The following is a 20,556-nucleotide window of genomic DNA, read 5'->3' on the forward strand; positions in this document are numbered from 1 at the left end:
TCCCATGAAAAAGACACCCTGAACCCCAAGACTTCAATGGCCTATTGTCGGATAACGATCCCCCTACCCGTAGAGGAAGTCAAGAAACCGTTTCTCTGCATCATTCTAGTCAGACCCCCACTTTACACCCGAAACACCCATAACTCACACAACACCCAGGAGGAAAACCATTTAAGAGTTAAGAGTCCAAAGGTAACCTTGATCTCTCATACTGTTTGGCCTTTTTTTGAAATCAATGGCAAAAACCATCCTGCCCTACTTTTCCAGACCTGGATCTCTTTCCCTCCCGTTTGCTGGTTGACTTGCATGCATACCTCAATATGTGGCACCTGGAATTTTCAAATGACTCTTTTTATCCCCCTTCCTCCCTTTACTTCACTGATTAGAATCTATTAATTCGTTTATTTATGTTGTTGTCCAGTTGTATTGTGTACTCCACTTTTGTTCCACTGTTGGATATTTGACTGGTTATTGTAATATCTTATTTGAATATGTTGCAAAATAAAATTTCTGACTGTAAACTTTGCTGAACAAGGTCTGTCATGCAGTCCAGAAGGCATCGAGTTAACAGATGAAGGCGTCCGTCCTGTGAAGGCGTCCGTCCTGATACCAGGTGTCTGGGGGCTATGAGGAACTATCCAGAGGTCCACAGATACGTTTTATATATACATGGAATCGCTCAGAGCTTCTCGCGTGTGCCCAGCCTGCTCACTTAGCCAGAACACAGAACCCTGGAGATGCTAGTTGGATAGAACCTAGTGCCCAAAACCAGGTAGGGACAGCAAGCCAGGATTTGTGAGCCTAGCAGAGCTTGCTGAAGGCAGGTGACACGCAAGCATGTAGTCTGGAACCAGTTATGCAAAAACGCTGGCATATCGCCATGTTTATACACTAGACGGAATGAACTGCATGTGTTTGAAGGATCTTAACAGAAAAGCTGCAGTGGAGCCAGGTAGACCAAGGGGACGCACAGGGTGGCATGGAGGAGCCTAGTGCCTGCCATGAAAGTGCTGCCTGATTCCAAGATGGAGGCTCCCCCTTTATTAACTCAGCCCACAGAACCATAGCAACCCCTAGTTTTATCACACAGCAGACCTGAAAAAGGGATGTGCCCACGACCAGTGGGCAAATCATATGGCTTTCTAGCAGACTGGAGCAGCATACACCGCAGATGTAAGATTGGATAAACCGGGGCTACAGCACAGCATTCTGCTGAGTGTTGTTAATTATTCTCTTGATTTTCGGACCACCTCCAATTCATCAGTCCACTCCACTTGTGGATCAGCCGCTCGCTCCGTATAACTACATTTTGAGAGGATCTCCAAATGATGGTGCAATGAAGTCCCCTCAAATCATCAGCGGCTGGAGACCTCTTGAGACCAGGAGAAGTCACATGCTAAGTGATTCGACCACTGGAGGTGCTATGTGGCGGGCTCCCCAGTCTTCACACTAGTGTCCAAAGGGTGCAGAAGCTGCCTGCATCTTGGAAAAACCATGGCCTCATCTAAGGGGAACGTATGCCACAAAGGAAAGAGCAGGCCCAACATTAGGTGTCTGAACTACTCCCTTGGAGAAGGAACACAGAGCAAATAAACTTGAGGAAAGATTTAGCATGAAGCAAGTACAAGCCGGTTATTTGGAAAGCATTTTGTGCCCCCTTTAGGAAGGCAGTTACATGCATGGAATCACAAACAGCACATGTTTAGTGCTCAGATCATGGAATGCAACGCAAGCCAAATCGAAATTCTGTAGAAAGAGAAAACCTATAGGGCCTCATCACGACTTGGGCGGTAACGGTAACGCTATTAGCGCGGGTGGTATTAGCCCTACCGCTGAAGTCCCCGGCGCTAATAGCGCCGGATCACGAGTTCGGCGGTAATGTAAGTCCCCATTCCCCACTGAGCCCATTCGGGAATGCCCCATTCCCCTTTGGGCCCAATGGGGAATCTTCGCGCTAATACCGCCGGCGGATTTCCTGCCGGCGGTAATAGCGCGAATTTTCGGCGGATTTCCCCCCAGCTCTGAGCTGGGGCGAAATCCGCCGAAGCCCTGATTTGGCGGACCCTTAAATCCGGCGGTAATAGCGCTACCGCCGGATTTAAGGGTTACCGCCAAAGTCGTGATGAGGCCCCAAATAGATTGAGCTTTAACTCTGTGGTAGGACTCTTAAGAGCAGGAAAACGCTTTCCCTTCCAAACAGAGAATCGAGAATGCGTGGTCTGTGTGCCGCAGTGTCGCTGCTGCCTGATCTCTAAATGTGAATGCAGGCCTTTTGTCATCTCAGACCATAGGGGCAGGATCATTGACTCATTCCAATTATTGAAACACTCCTAACACATGTCAAGTGAAACTTAAGGCCTGGCACTTGGAGAAGTGGTGGAGCACCTAGGGTAGGACCTATCACAAGTGAACCTGCTAATAGGGAAACTGATCCATGAACCAGAGCACTCATTTGGACAGATACTAGCATAGCCTAACTAGAAGCATAAGCCTCTAGAACACTGAACTGAGAGTTGTAGGAGCACTGAGGGGTTAAACCTACATTGTCCAAGCCAAATGGGCTAATTAGTAGGAAAGATTCTGAAAATAAGGTGGGTAAGTCAATTGAGCCATCTTTTATAACCCGCCAGTCTGAAAGGGAAGGTCACGTTGAAGAGCCTGCTAGAAGTCAGTACCCAATGGCTGACAGGAGCCAGGCCTTGAAAGGAAAAGCTGGAGAAGAGCTTGCTGGGGGTTCCAGCTAGATACAACCAGACCCAAGTAAAAAAGTTTGCATTGTCTGAGAAGATCTTGGTTGGGGGAAGAGGACTAGAATTACTGAAGCCCAACTAATGCCCAGATTTGGTGGGTGGAAAGCCTACTCTATCTAGCCCCTATGGCAAGAGGAGAAGCTGCAGGTCTTGCCTTGGTAAAATATCCATAGATCCCTAGGGTAGCAGAGGTAACAGTACAGGCTTGCCCACTTAGAGTGTAAAGGCGACGGCATCACAGGAAACTACTTGATAACTGGATCCTCTGATACGGAAAAGACAAGACAAAGGTCGAGACAAACATTGCACTTAAAACTACCCTGAGACTGTGAATTAACTGAAGAATGCTTTACTGGATGCATACGGTACAGGAACTTGTAATCTAATTAAAAAACTAGACATTGGATTTAGGACTCTGTCCAATTATAATACACCCTCACTTGATTTAGATAAACTTTCCATCCTGACCCTTTTTTTCCTTTATTACCCTCCTTATTGTGTTGCTTAGGTACTTGTGAAGAGGAAATAAAGATCTGGTGTAACCTTACGCCAAGGATGCCAGACTATACCAAGATGGCCTAAGGTGACCGACCCACCCTATTGAGACAAGGGATTATCCACGCCAACTCTTGGCCACTCGATTCTGTAGGGTAGACCTTGTGGTTGGGAGAGGTTTTCTGTTATGGGTTCACCAGTCCCAAGTAGACCTGACTTGCTTATGTTGACCTCCTTGTTCATATGCCCTTTACTCTATGTTGATTGTAATATAAAAATGGTTATACCTCATCCGTTTGTGTACAGATATTCTGTTACTCCCGTCTCACGACAGATCATTTCCAACATTTCTGTAGAAACGACATCAGAAAGTGTCCTGATGCCCTGGTGTTCGTTGTCAAAATGGGCTTGCTGCAGGGTCATTTGAAAGGGGCAGGGATAGTGTAACCCATTCTTTAATTAGACATATTTAAAGTGTGAGATGGCTGACTTTTAGCACACCCTGAACTATGTAATTTGCAGCCTTTATCAGTCTGATACCCCAGATTGCATTATACCTAGAATTCTTGAATTTGAGCATAATCTGTTGACTGTGTAGTAAGCGGCAGCTTTGGGAAACACTTCTGAATCTGGGCATTTAGCTCCTGTTTGTGGCTTTGCACACTGACCTAACAGTCAGTTATGTTTTTGCCAGGAGACTAGCTAACACCACTCTTCACGGGTAATAGTGCAGGCGAGGTAGTAAATTCATCCATGTCCCCCTCTAGCTTGGAGGAGGAACTTTAAATTGCTTCTGCAAATGTCCCGTATGTGGTCAACAAGCGCATTCCATTAAACCAATATGGAGATTGCAGATCGTTAATGGCGTCCACCTCAAATGTTGTCCAGAAACCCATCCCCACTTGGGATATGCTGCAGCCTGTCACTTTAGATCTCTTGACACAGTGCTTAAGATACATAAAGCAATGTCTATGACCATGGCGAGGTATGGTAATAAGCTGAGAGTTTATGCCAACCCAGCAGCCCTACAGAAGATGCAAAATAATTTTAATGTGCAACCTTTTCATCTCTGTTTACCTTGCACCAAGAGGTCGGAATGTCTCTGCATACGTGATGGGATACAACTTCAAACTCTGAAATTCTGTACCTAGACCTGGAAAGGTGAGCTGGATTTGCATAACTGAGCCAAAATGAATAACATTCTATTTTCTTACTTTGCAGCCAAGCTGACCAGACTTGGTCTAGAGGATTGGGTCAAGCACGGAGGCGAGCATTATGCTTACACTTCTTTGATGCTACTATACAGAGTCTTCAAATCTCAAAACAAACTTTTTTTATATTACCAAACCAGAAACTATTCCAGATAGAATACCATTTGCCATGAGGTTTCCCTTGCTCTGGTAGTTTCTGCACAAAACTCCAGCCATTCAGGACCCTCCAGGCTCTCCCATGCGACATCCTGCCTCCTGGTCCCTTCCTCTTCTTTTTGCTGCTTCCAGCAAGATAATTACACTTTGTTTCAGTTCCGTAACATTGATATTATTATGTGCACTATTGTAGCACCTAGCATTGCTGTTGTCTCATGGCTACCTACCAGCACGGTCATTTTTTATCATTATATGCGTGCAGGTGTTTTGCTGCCCAGCACAGGCTCTTCATTTTACCTGCATTATTTGGAGACGGCGTGCAGGGCGTATTGTTCATTTTATACTGTCTCGTTGAGTCGTGGCTTTCAAAGCCGTATCACACGGTCGCACCGATAAGTCAGCGGGGGTGCGTGGATATTGGGGACAGAAGATGCGAGCTGGGTCTGTGGGCAACGCCGCTCACCCCGAGTAGCCGGCTCACTTCTCCATATTTAGGAATCGGATGACACATTTGGTGTAACTTGTTCGGTGTACCGTGTGCATCCCCCTGATGACGCGGCCCGGCATTCTGACGTAAATCATGAAAGAAAAAAACCTTCTGTTGAGAGCAAAGGTACTTCTGAGCCGGTATTTCGATTCTGTGCATCTCGGAGCACGGCGGGAGCTTTTAAAAGCTAATTTGGTTCAAATACATGGTGGACAGCGTGCTGATCAGCCACTTACCATCACAGATAAATGTAGAGCAGTACAAAAAGCTCATTTAGTGGGGAACGAGAAAAAAGCAAATACCAAAATATCGTATTGGAGTGAAAAAAGATATATTGAACATTGCTGCTAGATCAGTGCACACATACAACAGTTGTCACTGCCAATTAGTAGCATCACAAGGTGGAGGACACAGTGCCTAGTGGGATTATGGCTGACTCCTGGAGCGAGGGCACACAGGAGGAGGCGAGCCAAGAAGAGGGTGAGATGATCTTCGAGGAACAAGAGGGAGAAGAGGAGTTCTTCTGTGAGGAAGATGCTGACCTAACCCTCAGTTTTAAAAGGTTCCTAGGGGACTCCCTAGTGCAGGCAGTCTCGCAGGGGTTAAGCCACTACAGGATAGACTGGAGACGCTGGAGGCCCTCATTGGCAACCAAGACCAGTCCAAGCACAAGTTGGGCAAATATAAGGCTGACCAGAGTGCAGGAGAAGGACCATCCCATTTACACCCGCAAAGTAGGGTTGATCATCAGGGGTGTAATATGGACCCAGAAGAGGAAGGTCTCTCCTACCCCCTTGGGCCAAGACAAGGGGATGAGAGAGAAGAACAATGTAAGGTTATTGTACTGCTGAATTATAGATCCGACCTAGTTAGTAACTCATTGCGAAGGATGAAATAAAGATAATTGGCATCATGTTTTTTGGTTTGACTTGCGTATGATGATTACATTGGTGTGACAATTACACACAAGTGAAAATATAATGGCATACTTTATTAATTCCACTGAAAAGTATTCATAAACTATCCATGTGTGGTATACTTTATTTAGGAGGGGTAGGGTATATGGGAGACTAGTTCACTGGTCCAAAGGTTATCTTGCCTGAACGGCCCTGGTAGATTTTGGGCACTAACGCAGTACGGCACCTTGCCACCATCCAGCATTTATATCCTGGTGGAACTAACTGACCTTTCTTTTTTCATGTTATGTTACTGGGATTTATGACACAAACCGCTGCCATTGCATGGCCTCAAAGAGGTCTGGGGGAACTGAATGGGAGGGAAAATGCAAGCTGCTGTGTTGATTGTGCAGTACGCAAGTACCCAGGTATTGTGTGCGGGGCTTTGTGGAGGGCATGTGTGTCCAGATGGGAGACTTGTGTGCCTATGGTGCTAGGGTACATTGCCTAGCATGGTGGCATGCAAGCGGGTTGTGCAGGTGTAGAGTTCTTTGATTTATGCTGTGAGGGATGTGGTGACCTGGCTTTTGTGTTGCACCAAATTCGATCGGTACAGTACTGATTGTTAGTAGCATTCCTAAAATATGTTTAAAAAACAAAATTCCAGTGAAAGATTTTCGGTATGTGAGAATCTATCGAACTAACAAGCTTCTCTCTGGGAGGCTCCTTTCCTTTGGGAGAACTATCTATAGTAAATTCTCCCCTAAACCATCTTAGAAACATTGCACTTCTGGAAAGCCCTATAACTTGCTACTTAAAAATGATTTCACTAAATAATCTTGTCTGATCTTAACCACGTCATTTTCCAAAAAGTTATACTTTTAAACATATGAATTTTCACGATTGAACTTAATAATCAAGCGGTTTATAAATGAGGCCCGCTGTTTAGGCTAGAGCCCCTATGTGTGTTAGAAACAGGTTGCACAGTCACCTGCTTACAGTAGTGTTTTATACAACGTTCTTCAAAATGTTATGTTTAGCTTAATCTACCAATAAAAAACCATTAAACATTGCATACTGTTACTGAAGTCTAAAAGGAACAAAGCATACTAAAACGATATGTTTTGTCTCACCCAGGTTGATGAAGAGGACTGCTACATCGATGCGTGTATCACCAAAGTAAAAACCCCTGAAAAGGGTGACACTCAATGCATAACTGCTAGGGGAATATCAAAGTTCTGGGCTGTCTATGGTGAGCAATCGGAAAACGTATGTCTCAACGTTCCAGACATGGAGGCTAAGAAAGGTGAATCTCAAACTAAGTTGGTTTTATTTTTGTAACCTTCTAATGTTGTGTAAAGCGATGGTGTGCTACAGAAATTGCATGTTTTTTGTACTGTTACACTGCCCCCTTTGCTTTCCATGTGCTACCCACTTTGGGCCTGAGCCTAATGCCTTCTTCGCTCTTTATACTTTTAAGGTCCAGGCAGGGGTTTAGCAAAGCAGACACATAATGTAAAGTGTGAGTAGCTACGATATACGGCATTTGCTACCAAATTCATGGATCAAAGATATGTCAATGGGCAAATTGAGGAACAAAACAAATACCTGATTGGACCAACATGGTTGGACCTGATGTCATCTTGCTTCATGCGCGCAAATGCTATTTTTAAGATTAAAAACCCAAATTCGTCTTCTCTAATTGGTCACATGTTACAAACATTCAGACAGAGGTAAACATACTCCCCCCTTGTGCCATTTCTTTTATGATTTGTGGATTTTTGTGATTCTCTGTTGTTGGAACTTTCTCCCCAGACGTCCATCTCCAGAAGCCTGATCTTCAGGACAATGCCTGTGTTGATCCATCACCCCCGTCTTGACAATCTGACATTGTCCAGAGTAGCACAGACCTACCTTTTCAAGAATAAACCAAACACAGGATTGAACAAGAACTATGCAATTGAACAATGCACAAAGTGAATTGTACATTTTTTTTTTCAGTCCATCAGTCGCTGAGGAGGAAGGACTTGGATAAGATATTACAAGGGGCCTGACGTGAGGGGGAGAACGATGCACAGAAATTATCACTTACCTAACTATATTGGGGATCAGGCAATTTGTGAATACTGTAAGGGAGGCATGGTATCGCAAGTATGACACTGACACACAAGGTGCAATTTGTAAAACCTTTATTAAAGTTTCCAGGTTCCGTTGCCCTATCTTATTACACTTATGGTCTGCCTCAGAGGGCTTGGACCGTTTCTTGATGCTGAAGTCTTTCGAATGTGCATGGTTTTCTCCACAGATCTCTGTGGGACCACTTCCACCTAACATAGTTCAACACTCTTGTGGTGTTTTCCCCAGTGCTTCTTGGTCTGGGTCATTCTATGTCATGGTCAGGCTGGTCAGTAATATCCTCTTCTTCCACTGAGGACTCCGTCTCTCCCACCTCCCCTTCCTCCTCACCTCTACTCTTCCACCTGAGTGCCGGCTTCTTTATTCCTCTTGGTCCGGATTTCTCCTTTTTTTTATGTAGATAGGGGCGGTCGTGGAAGGACGCCACAGTGTCACCTTATAGGTGGGCTGTGGGCAATCCTCCGCGGTACCCAAATGCGGGGAAAAAGCCAGAGGCACAAAAACCCCAATGGAGTCTCCACGGAATTCAATGTTGTTGCTGGGTTCCGGGTCGACTCTGAAGTATAATCCACGTGAGGAGTCTGGTGGACCAATACTGACACCGGGCGAAGGAACTGGAGAAAGGTGGCCCAACGTGAGTATTCTGCTGAAACTGTAGACGGCTGGAGAGAATGGCACTTTGAACAGAACGTAGTTCTGAAGGATCAGGAAGAAGCAATTCGGGGACAGGCGCAAGTCTGGTACACACGAGAGGATAACAAAGGCAATGGGTAAGGCAGAGCAATCCAAAGGCAGGCCAGGAGTCGGTACACGGGAAGTCAGGAACAAAGATGCAGAGGGGCAGAAGGCAAAGAGACGGGAAGGAAAGAATACGAAGTCGGAACCAGAGAAAAGAAACGGAAGACGGAAGGAACGGAGGGAACGGGAAACTGGACAGAGGATAGCAAGGAGGATAGGAGGAAACACAGAGAGAGAGAGAGAAACAACAAGGAAGGGAAGGAGGGCGGGCAGAAGTGAAGCTCGAAGCTAGAGCAGGGAGCGCGGGCAACAGCAAGCGGCAGTACCAATAGATGTTGCAACGCGTCCGAGAGCCGGAAGTGGGGAAAAAAACCGACCGGCGTCAGACGCGTATCAACAAGAAAACTAGACCTGCACACGACGCTGCGAGGAACGTGATGGAAACATCAATGGTGGACAACGTTTCCATCGGTTCCAAAACCGCCATCTTCCCCAAGTCGTGACAGTCATAAACGCCAAAGTTCACCTTTTTACCCTCCCCTTTTCTCTGAGTTAATTTTTATCACTTCGCTTTTACAGTTCATTCTCTTTATTGCTACAAACGTTTTACCTTTCACAGAGACTTTCGAGTGGGCTACTTCCTTTCGCCGGACCACTCTGTTAGTCAGTATCGCTAGTTCCACAGCTATCCTTACTTCAAAGTTCATTCACAGGTCTGCCTTTCTTCGTGCCTCAACCACACTTCACTTCACTTGTGCCATGTTGCAACTTCAGTCTTTCCTTAACACACACTGGTCTTTCATGTCGCTTGCCAACTCACCGGCTGTGTCGTTTCTTTCTTGCTTTTATAGTTTCCCAATTTACGAGTCAAGGTTAGTACCACAGGCTTGGCCTAGCCTCTCCATCTCTGCCGTTCACCCGGGAGGGTCACTGGCGTCCTTGAAACACAATGCAGCCTAATTGTTTGAGATTTGGCCTTCTTCACGTGTCTTTCAGAGCCTTTTGCAGACAACGACCTCCTGCAGGGAACAGTTGGGGTCCTCGGCATGTTGCTCTCATCCCTCGGGTCCGTCTGTTCGCCTTCGCCTCGGAAGTTCTGCTCTTACTCGTGTTCCACCTTGCTCAGAGTGTTGTCTCTATGTTCCGCCTTTTATCCATGTGAGGAGAGCTAATTGGTGTCAGCTGTATGCACTTACAGTCAAGTGCCTGACTTTGCCTGACCCGATTTTAGCGGGACATATCCATTGCGATATGTAAGGATTAGCCTCTTTAGTCTCAGTCAGCCTCTTCCTCGGCCCAGTGTTTGTGTAGAAAGGGGGGAGTTGGGACATCAGAGAATCCTATGAAATACAATTGGTTAGGTGAAGAGGAAAGAGGGGAATACCACATCTCACCTATCTGTCGCCTCACCCCCACTCACAGAAGAACCCTCACCCAGGTTATCCTCCCACACTGGTCCACCCCCAGGGTCTGGATCCAAAGGCGATTGCTGTGCCCTGGCCACCTGAAAGAGAGAGAGAGATCGATCCCTGGGGACTAGTAGGTGAGACACCCTTTGGTTTCTCACATACCCTTCCCCTATGTGCTGTAGCTGCATCTATTTCACAGGGAAACTGGGAAAGGAAATAAACATTCCCCCTTGTATACCTTTTCGGTGTTCTATGGTGAAACAGTAGGTTTTCAGGTCTAAGAATTATCGCATGACTCAAGGGTTACAGTCCTTTCATTGACTTATCCATACCAAAGGTGAGTGGTCGATGACAAGTGTGAACTTTCTCCCTAGAAGGTAGTACCTCAGATGGATAATTGCTCATTTGATGGCAAGGGGCCCTAATTCCAACACAGAGTAGTTATTCTCACGTGGGAAGAGTTTATGACCAGTGAATAGGATGGGGTGTCCTAATCCATCGGATATTTGCGATAATACTGCTCCTAACCCTGTGAGGGAGGCATCGTCCTTCAATATGAATTCTTTTGAGAAGTCTACTACTTTTAGTATTGGATTTTGGCATAAGGTTTGTTTCAGGTTATTGTAATATGCATCGTCCTCATCAGTCCAACACATTTTCTGCGGTTCCAGGGTTCTGCATTTCTTAATTTGTCTGTCAATCTCACTGTTCTATCTCAAAAATGTGGGATAAACCTACGGTAATGACCAATCAATCCTAGCAATGCCGCAAGGTCTCTCTTGGTCTTGGGTGTAGGTGCATCTAGGACGGCTTTCACGTTTTCTTGCTGGGACTGGTGTTACACCACTGCCGCTTACCTAGGTGAGGAGGCAAGGTTGCCAGGACCATCGGGTCCCGTCGTAAAGGGTTTACCCTCATTGGTGCCTGTGGCGACCGCGTTTACTCGCAGCCTCAGTCTCCCTGGGGGCATCCATGTTTGCGGGTCTGCACATGTGCGGGCGGCCGTGTCCTACCTTCCGCGCATGGGCAGTCCGCCTGGCTCTGGAAAAACGTGGGCTTGCCTTGCAAGCCTCGCTTGCGTCCCGGTCCCATGTTAGGGCCCTGACCACATATTCAATGTGGTTTGTTTCCTGATTGCTGCACGCTCTGCTGCACGTTCCATGTTCCTGGTCCTTACCTGTTCCTTGGTCTCCCTGCCACCAGCCTGGCCCTTAGTTCCTGGGGTTGGGTGTTGCTTCTGGGCCCCTGTCCTGGGTTTCCTTTGGGAGGGGACCTTCCTCCGTCAGGCTTCTTTTTCCCTTTTCCTTGTTCTCTCCTCCTTTTGACTTCCCTTGCCATCCCATCCTGGTTCTCAGTTCCTTGTTCCCTTGCTTCTGGATCTCAGTTCCTTGATTTGTCCTTTTGGCCTGTGTCATTGCCTAGTCTCAAGTCTCTGCCTGGGTACCTTGCCACCAGAGACCGATATCTGCTTACAGAGTTCAACGCTAAGCCTCCCGAGCCCTGCACTCTGCCTTCAGACTCCTGTGCGCTACATCTACTGGACATCAATTGGCCTTCCCTGTCCATGCTCGCACTGTCCGTACATAATGCTAATCAGAGACGCACCGTCTCGTGAAGTTGGGAGCTGGTCCACTCGAACTATTATTCCATCATTTGGGTGTTTGGCTGTTTCCTCTAGTTACTTTTTCTTGGCCTCAGCATTTAAAGACAGACTGACTACCCCTCCGGATCCATCACCAGGAAGCTCAGGTAGGCATCGCCCATGTGACTCTTTCCTTAACAACTGGACACTGCCATTCCCTACAAAGAAGCCTAGGTATTTCACTGCCGACTGAGCCAGCTTACACTTTGATGGATTGGCAGTTAAGCCTGCCTCTCAGAGGGTTCTCGTAATAGTAGAAAGATGAAAACGATGGCCGTCCCAAGTTTTACTATAAATGACAATGTCGTCAATATAGGCCCCACAGAAATCGGTGAAAGGCTGTAATATCCTGTCCATGAGTCATTGGAAAGTGGCTGGGGCCCCATGCAGTCCAAAAGGGAGGACTATGAACTGGAATAGTCCCATTGGCGTTGAGAAAGCTGTCTTTTTTTCCTTATCAGGTCCATGTAGAGGGACCTGGCAATATCCCTTGGTTGAATCTAGGTTGACAGGAATGTGGCATTTCCAGGTTTATCTATTAACTCATCAGTGCGTGGCATAGGATAGGCATCGAAAGCAGAGATGGCATTGACCTGCCTGAAGTCTATGCAAAACCTCCAAGAATGATCAGGTTTCGTCACTAACACAATACGGGAGGACCATGGACTTGAAGAGGGCTCGATGATGTTGGCCTTCAGCGTTTTTGTAACGTCATCAACATCTAGCTGCTTTCATGCTTGTGGGAGTCTATATGGCTTCAATTGGACTACTTTTCCCTTTGGAGTTCTGATATGGTAAGTTCCATGTACTCTCTGTGGATTCTCACAGAATACATAGCGGAATGCAGTAATAAGGTAGTTCAAATCTTCCTCTTTCTGTTTAGATAGTTCTTGGGGGAATAAACTCAGAATTGTCTATCTGCACGGGTACCAAACAAGACAATATAGAGGAGGTAGTAGCTGAAGGACTTTCTTTATACTCTTTTAGGAGATTTACGTGGTAGAGGTGGGTCTTTTCTCTCAGGTTGGGATACTTTATAGGTACAGGTTCCCGTTTGCTCTAGCACCTCATTGAGCCCATGCCACTTTTTGAGACAAGTTTATTTTCAGAAGTAGGTAAGAGGACTAATACTTTCTGTTCCACTGAAAATGATCCTAAATGTGCCTTCTTGTCATAGGTAGATTTCTGTTGGGCTTGAGATTTTTCCATGCACTTCTGGACTAGACTCTGAACGAGTTTCATGTGCTCTTGTAATCGGGTAGCTGTCTGTGAGAAAGGAATTGGTGCCTCTCCTCTTTCTTCACAGGTCTCCCAGAGCATGTTTAAGACTTCTCTTGGTTCTCTACCATAGAGTAACTCAAAAAGGGAGAAACCAGTGGATGCCTGAGGGGACTTGGGGACTTTCTCACTTCAAATAGGGCCCACAGGATCATACGATCCCAGTCCTTCCTACGCTCTACCAATTTTCTCAGAATCATTTTAAGGGTTTTGTTAAATCTCTCTACCACTCTGTGCATTTGGGGGTGGTAAACTGAGGTTCTTCGGGTGGTAATGTGTTGTAATTCGTTAATTTCACCCATAAACCTATTCCCTGATCTGTTAGAATTTCCTTGGCGAAACCAACCCTAGTAAAGAATGATAACCAGTGTTTATAAAATTAGCTAGGTTGTGGTGTTCCACATGGGGAAGGCTTCTGGATACCGGGTAGCGTAATCAACAATCACAAGAACATATTTATTACCCAGTCCCGAAGTTTCCAATGATATTCATCCCAATTTGGGTGAAAGGGACTTCTATTATCGATAATGGGTTTAGCAGGGCAGGTGTAAGGGAATACGTGAGCAGTTTTTCTGGCATATCTCACATGTCTGAATGAAGTTGTCAGCATGGATACTCGGCCAATAGAATTTCCCACTGATGTGAGCCTGGGTTTTAGATTGTCCCAAGTGTCCCCCTGTCAAAAGTGTGCAATCTCTAGCACAATCTTGCAATTGGTTTTGGGTATTACCGAGTTTTACTTGGAACGTCCCTGGAGGTCTCCGTTCTATATAGTAATGCCTGTTTCAGGAAGAAAAGGGGCTTCCCTATTCTTGTCATTCTCCCTCAGGAATCACTTGTAAGAAAGCCTCTGCAAGTACTGGATAATTTCACTGGGTGAAGGCTAGATCGAGAAAGATGGTAGGTTTTCTTCCCTTTTTACATTAATGATACGTGTCACATCGGCTTCTTGAAAGCCTAAGTTACCTCTCTGTTGCCTCTTGTTCAATTTCTTCCTCAAAACAAGGAAATAGAGCCTTCTCAAGAATTCCCTTTGCAATTTTGTCCCTAGGGCGTATTTCAAATGGGTTCTTGCCGTGGTTCTGTAGGAGAACCTTTGTCTCCCCGAAAGTCTGGATCTATAACACCTGCTAGGACATCTAGACCAAACTTGCAGGCTAGGCCAGATTTTAGGGCCAATCTTATAGAACAACCCACATGGGGTATTAGAACTAAGTCCATGGGAATCATCCCTCTTTCCCCGGGCGGGATAGTGGCTTCTCTGCTGCTACAAATGTCAAAGCCTGTGGATTCTTTTGTGGCGTTAGAGGGGTCTGAGGATCTGTGACAAATTTTCAGGAATTTTAGGGTCCCCCATTATCCCACATCCTGACACCATATGTAGGAGAGACATGGTATCAAATGTATGACACTGACACACAAGGTACAATTTGTAAAATCATTATAAAAGTTTCTGGGTTTGGAAAAACTCCTACTCTGCCCTATAACTAGGATGGGAGTAGTCTCGACCATCAAATAATAAATAAAACGGTCCTAGTTGAGTCTGTCAAATCATAATGGCCTATAAAACCTAATGCCTGCCCTATGTCTTGTACAAAAGTGTGTAAGGGAGAATGTGTCTGTAAAGGAAAACTGTGTATAAATATAAAGAATAAATGTGGCTGAGTCAGCTCTCCTCCCCACGTTAGACAGCACGGAGTAAGGTGGTCCCTGTAGGCAGTATGACACACTCTGGCTCGGGTTCTTAACACAGAGGCAGTTCAAAATGTGGGTTGAGGCCCTCCTGGCCTTCCACGTTAAAGTCTCTCTTTCCAGATTTCAAAACACAGTTCAACAAAAAGTTCACGCCGGTCCCCCTCTGTCAGGCTCAGACCTCAAAAGCAAAGGTTCTCGTCAGTCTCCCTCAGTCGGGCTCAGACGTTTCAAAACAAACACTCGCAGGGGACCCCTTCCTCAAGCTTTATTCATGTCATTTAGGGGTTCCCTTCCCCAAGTTATTATACTTCTGGTCTCCCTCAGTCAGGCTCAGACCATTTCTTGATGCCAAAGACTTTCGAATGTGCATGGATTTCTCTACAGACCTCCACAGGACTACTTCGACTTAACACAGCCCAACACTCTTGTGGTGTTTGCCGCAGTGCTTCTTGGTCTAGGTAGTTCTATGTCATAAACACCAAAGTTCAACGTTCACCTTTTTCCCTCCCCTTTTTTCTGGGTTAATTTTGATCACTTCGCTTTTACAGTTCATTCTCTTTATTGCTGCAAACGTTTTACCTTTCAATGAGACTTTCGAGTGGGCCACTTCTTTCGCTGGACCACTCTGTTACTCAGTATCGCTAGTTTCACAGCTTTCCTTAATTCAAAGTTCATTTACAGGTCTGCTTTTCTTTGTGCCTCATCCAAATGCGTGCAGCCTTCACTTGTGCCATTTAATGTTGCAACTTCAATCTTTCCTTAACACAGTCTTTCATGTTGCTTGCCAACTCACCGGTTGTGTGCGTTTCTTTCTTGCTTTTACAGTTTTCCAATCTACGTTAGTACCACAGGCTTGGCCTCGCCTCCCAACTCTGCTGTTCACCCAGGAGGGTTGCTGGCATCCTTGAAACACAATGCAGCCTTCTAGTCTGTGATTTGGCCTTCTTCATGTGTCATTCATGACCTTTTTGAGGTAACTACCTCCTGCAGGGAACTGCTGGGGTCCTCGACCCATTGCTTTCATCCCTCGCTCCGTTACCCTGCTCCAGTAGGTTCGCCTTCGCCCCAGACGATCTGCTCTTACTCGTGTTCCACCTTGCTGAGAGTGTGTCTCTATGTTCCGCCTTTTATCCATGTGAGGAAAGCTAATTGATGTCAGCTGTATGCACGTACAGTCAAGTGCCTGACTTTTCCTTAACTCAGTCTCAGTCGCCCTCTTCCTCGTCCCAGTGTTTGTGTAGAAAGGCGGGAGGGGGAGTTGGCACATCAGAGAATCATATGAAATAGGATTGGTTAGGTGTACGGGAAAGGGAGAATACCGCGTCTCGCCATCGTTCACCTCACCCCCACTCACCCCTCACCCAAGTGATCCACCTGCACTGGTCTACCCCCCCGGGTCCGGATCTAAAGGCGATGGCCATACCCTGGCCACCTGAGAGAGAGAGAGAGAGAGAGAGAGATCCCGGGGGGCTAGTAGGTGAGACACCCTGTGGTTTCTTACAATTCATAACCATTTTCTTCAGTTCTGCCAATGCATTCCTGTTTGTAAATGTGTTGCCATTTTGGCTTGCTTCTCTACACAAATATAGCACATTTTCTAGACTATAAAAGTAAAATTGCACTATAGTAGTCGGATCTGTTATATCATTCTACTAGGCATACTTCTCCAGAGGATCCATTGGTAGTAGTCAAACATTAAGCTCCATTGCTTCCAGATGTGTGGCTTTTGTAATGATTGAAGTACTGTGATGTCACATTCACGCTCCATCTTAACTGTATGCCATGTTTCTTTTATCCCAGATTACAGATACCGGATAGCTATGATAATTGTCTTGACCTTTTTTGGCATTACACTGACTTTTTTGGCAGCACTTTTCATTTGGAAGGCCCTGCAGAAAAGGAACATCAAATTACCCAAGTCATTGGTAAGTTCACCTAGTCTTTGTGACCTTCAGCTACAAGGCATTTCTTAAATTATCAAAAAGGAGGATGACCTTTGCAAACTGACCATTGAACTTGTAATCAGCTCATGGTCAAGATTGAGTTAAAGAACATCTGAAGGCTTGTTTAGAAAGGGATATAAACCAGAAGTAAAAAATGTGGGAATTACAAACTATTGTTATTAAATACAAAATATCTCCTGAATGATAGTTTCTCTCTAAAATGCATATACTTCATCAAACCCTGCGCCAGAATGGAATGCATGTTGAGTGCACATTTTGCGGTCTGAGCTTCTGTGGAAAGGTAACTCCTGCTGTAATGTAGCGTTGGCACCATGTAATAGTAATGCAAACTAACCACAGGTTTGATTAATATAGGTGCTAGGTGAAACACAAAAGGTTTGCTTGTTTTTGATACTACGTGCAAAGTGTGCACTGCTGAATATTGGCTTTCTTAAATGAAGTGCAGTTATTGTGCAAGTATGTATTGGGTTATCCTTGTTTGAGTATCTGCTTAGGAGTTAAGTGTGCGAACCAAGCAGTACTGCAGGAAACTATAAAAGGAGGCTTTATTCTTATAGGATATTATAGGTAAGTAATAGGTAGATGTAACACCACATGTACGTAACATCCGCATTAATACACTGGATGATATAGCTCTTTTTCTCGAACTCAAACTGTAAACTCTAGAACCCTTACTCCTCACTGCTTGCATCAGATGCCCCAACATTCCACATTGCATCTGTAGACAGGACATTAAACCTGTCCTTTCCTAGCATTAAATATTGGTGTTTTGTAAGGCGTCAACTGCAAATGTAGGGTCCCAAGTCAAAGGATGGACGCGTTTGTTTGTTTATTTATTTAAAGGCGCTCTACACCCACAGGTATCTGGGCGCCTTACAAGAATATGCATTTTCTTAGTTACAATACAGGTAGAAAAATAACATGATATATTACAATACAGTTATAGTACATGATTATTACACATATCAGTCATAATACATAGTTCTATTAATTACAGTGGAGAGAAGGATACGTTTGAGGGGACCATGGTAAGAGGGGAGCAGGAGTGGACCATGGTAAGAGGGTGCTAAATGGTTGCAGCCTTGGAACATTCTTTATCAGTTAAGTACAAGAGGCGAGGGCGTGATGCATGTACAATATAAGGTAAATGATACAAAGTGCAACATGAGATACATAAGAAAACGTGGGAGCAAAATTGAGGCAAAGTGAAGACGGGACGGGTGGCCGCAGTGATGGGTGGGTACCTGCATATAGTTTCTGGGGCATTCTGAACGATTGGCAGTATGTTATTTGGCTTGGTTCTTAACCATCTACACATGTTCCATGAACACTGGGCAGAATCAGCTAGACTTCAAAGGCTTTCCTGAACAAATTAATCTTCAGTTTATTTCTGAACTGGTGATTTTCTGTGAATGGTTGGTGGTTCCTGGATTATCTTCTTTTCTACAGCTTAGCTACTCTTTTCTGAAACCTCTGATGGTAAATGTCTTTGAGCTGGCAGAACCTAGCAGTCTGGTAGAGCAGTATTTTATTAAGGTGTCTTTGTCCTGTATCCTTGAATGTGTTTGGTGGGTAGAGCAAAGAGATGTAAAAAAAGACAGACCACAACTGGGAGCTAATGGAGGGAATTTAACGCCATGGTAATGTGCTCTCTAGGTCCCCAGCCCTATTTTTATCCTGGCACCTTTGTTCTGAATCAGCTGGATTCGGTGGGTAAGGGATGTAGAGAAGTCTAGATCAGACCTGTTGCAGTAGACCAACCTGTAGATGACCACTACTTCTATCACTTCCACTTTGCGTGATATGTTTAGTAAAGGGCATGTGTGCTTGAGCATAAGGAGAAGTACAATTTTTTAAATGATCTTCTGAGCCCCTTGTCTTTAAGGTTGAAAGTAGTAACGAACCCGTTTACGGTATCTACTGGAGCGAGGGAGGGAGGGAGGGAGAGAGGGAGAGAGGGAGGGAGAATGAATGAATAAGATGTGCTGATGATAGTTTCGATTGTAGCTGGAAACTGAGTGGTGTTAGAGTTCAGATTTAGATTCTTGAGGGATGCTGCAGAGTCTTTGAGGGGAAGGGTCAAGATCTCACATATTTCACGAACAAGGAGGAAGGAGGAGATTCACATGAGAGTACAGCCATTGATGCCAAATACATTTTTTTTTGCCATTTTTACAAGGTGGAAACGGGGCTAACAGATGGAGGATGAGGATGCTAGAGGAATCTGAGATCTGTGTTTTAAGGGTGCTGATTCTGGCCTTTTGGTATGATGAAACCCAGACTGGTAATCCTGTTGGGACTTGAGAGATTCCCTGAATTCTATCAGTTGCATCATTGCCATTTCTTCCTGTATTTTACCAAGAACATGAGTGGTGGCAAAAGTCTAGTAGTTGGGCAGGGCTGCAAGGGGCAAACGTTCTTTCTCTTCAGGAACAGAGATAGTAGTTGTCTTGCTCTTTTGTGGGATGCAACATTGCTCAAAGGAACAGTTGACCATCAGAGGCAAAGACGCAAAGGTGATCGTGTTGATCTTTAGCATTGGATGTTGAGCAAGGGAAGACTTGTTGAGATGAAGCCTTCATTTTGGATACTGTTTTTGCAATTTTTGTCATAACTGGTCTGGAGGTGGTGAGTGAGATCTTAGTTCCAGGTTCCTGCCAAGGGGCAGGTGGCGGGTGCTGTGGATCTCACATGGGCAGTGATATTGGACTTGAATGGTCTTGATCTTATTTTCAAGGAAGGTGGACAAATGGTATTCTGGAATGTATGTAGGGGATTTAAAAGTGCAAACCTAACTGGGAAGCAACACAGTGCTGCAAGCTCCTGGGGAGCTAATGAGGGAACATTTGGTTTCGTATGGGTTTATCCACTCCTTGTAGATCTGATTGTGGGAGTAGGCTTTTTTCTTTAATGGCCATATAGTATGTAGGTGCAAGTCATGTATATACAACCCGTGTCCTCTGCTAGGTCAACCCAACCCAATGCTGGTGTAGTGATGGTACCTGGAGAGTGCAAACGCTGTTCTACTCTCACCGTGCCTGGTTTATTTCGGGGTAATCTGTTTGGACAGCACTGTCTTTTGTACCGCTCGGTGCAATAGATCCCCCAATTGAAACCATCATCCTGGCACTGATAGGTACTGTTTTGGCACAACATCAAAGCCCCAATTGGCAGGTGAAAAAAACAGCCAGTATCTGCACGATCATGGGCACTGTGAGAAACCTGGTGTCTCACCCGCTAGTCCCCGGGCATCTGTCATCCAGGTGGCCAGGACACGGTCATCGCTTTTGGATCCATTTCTTGGGGGTGGACCAGTAAGGGAGGATCACCTGGATGAGGGGTCTTCGGGGAGTGGAAGTGGGACGGCGAATGGCGAGACGCGGTATCCCCTTCCATGTAACACCCTTTTCCCCATCCTACCAAGTAGGATACTTCCCTCCATCCCCCGTTCCCACCATGAACACTGTCTCACGGACAGCTCACTGTGAGAGAAAATGGACTAACACCCGAGCTGTATACCTGACATGTCCCATTACAATGGTCAGGTAGGGTCGGGCAATTGCTGACAATTGCACACACCTGACTTCATCCCTCTTCCCCACACAGATAAAAGGCAGAGCACGGAGGCACACTCTGAGCAAGGCAAAGCACACGAGGGAGCAGCAGTTCCAAGATAGCAGTTTACCAGGCGAAAGACAG

The 20,556-nt window shown here is 45.5% G+C and overlaps 1 protein-coding gene across 2 annotated transcripts in view; it reads left to right on the forward strand.

The window, feature by feature from the left end:
• Window positions 1-20,556, forward strand: part of IFNGR1 (interferon gamma receptor 1) — a 385,004-nt gene that overhangs the window by 309,970 nt on the left and 54,478 nt on the right. For both annotated transcript variants that reach the window (XM_069608140.1, XM_069608141.1), the window contains 2 exons: window positions 7,133-7,301; window positions 16,694-16,818. In XM_069608140.1, the coding sequence (XP_069464241.1) occupies window positions 7,133-7,301; window positions 16,694-16,818 (294 nt within the window). The remainder of the gene's footprint in view (window positions 1-7,132; window positions 7,302-16,693; window positions 16,819-20,556) is intronic.

This window comes from Ambystoma mexicanum, chromosome 4q (genome assembly GCF_040938575.1).
Source record: "Ambystoma mexicanum isolate Mex_15411 chromosome 4q, UKY_AmexF1_1, whole genome shotgun sequence".
Lineage (NCBI taxonomy): Eukaryota > Metazoa > Chordata > Amphibia > Caudata > Ambystomatidae > Ambystoma > Ambystoma mexicanum.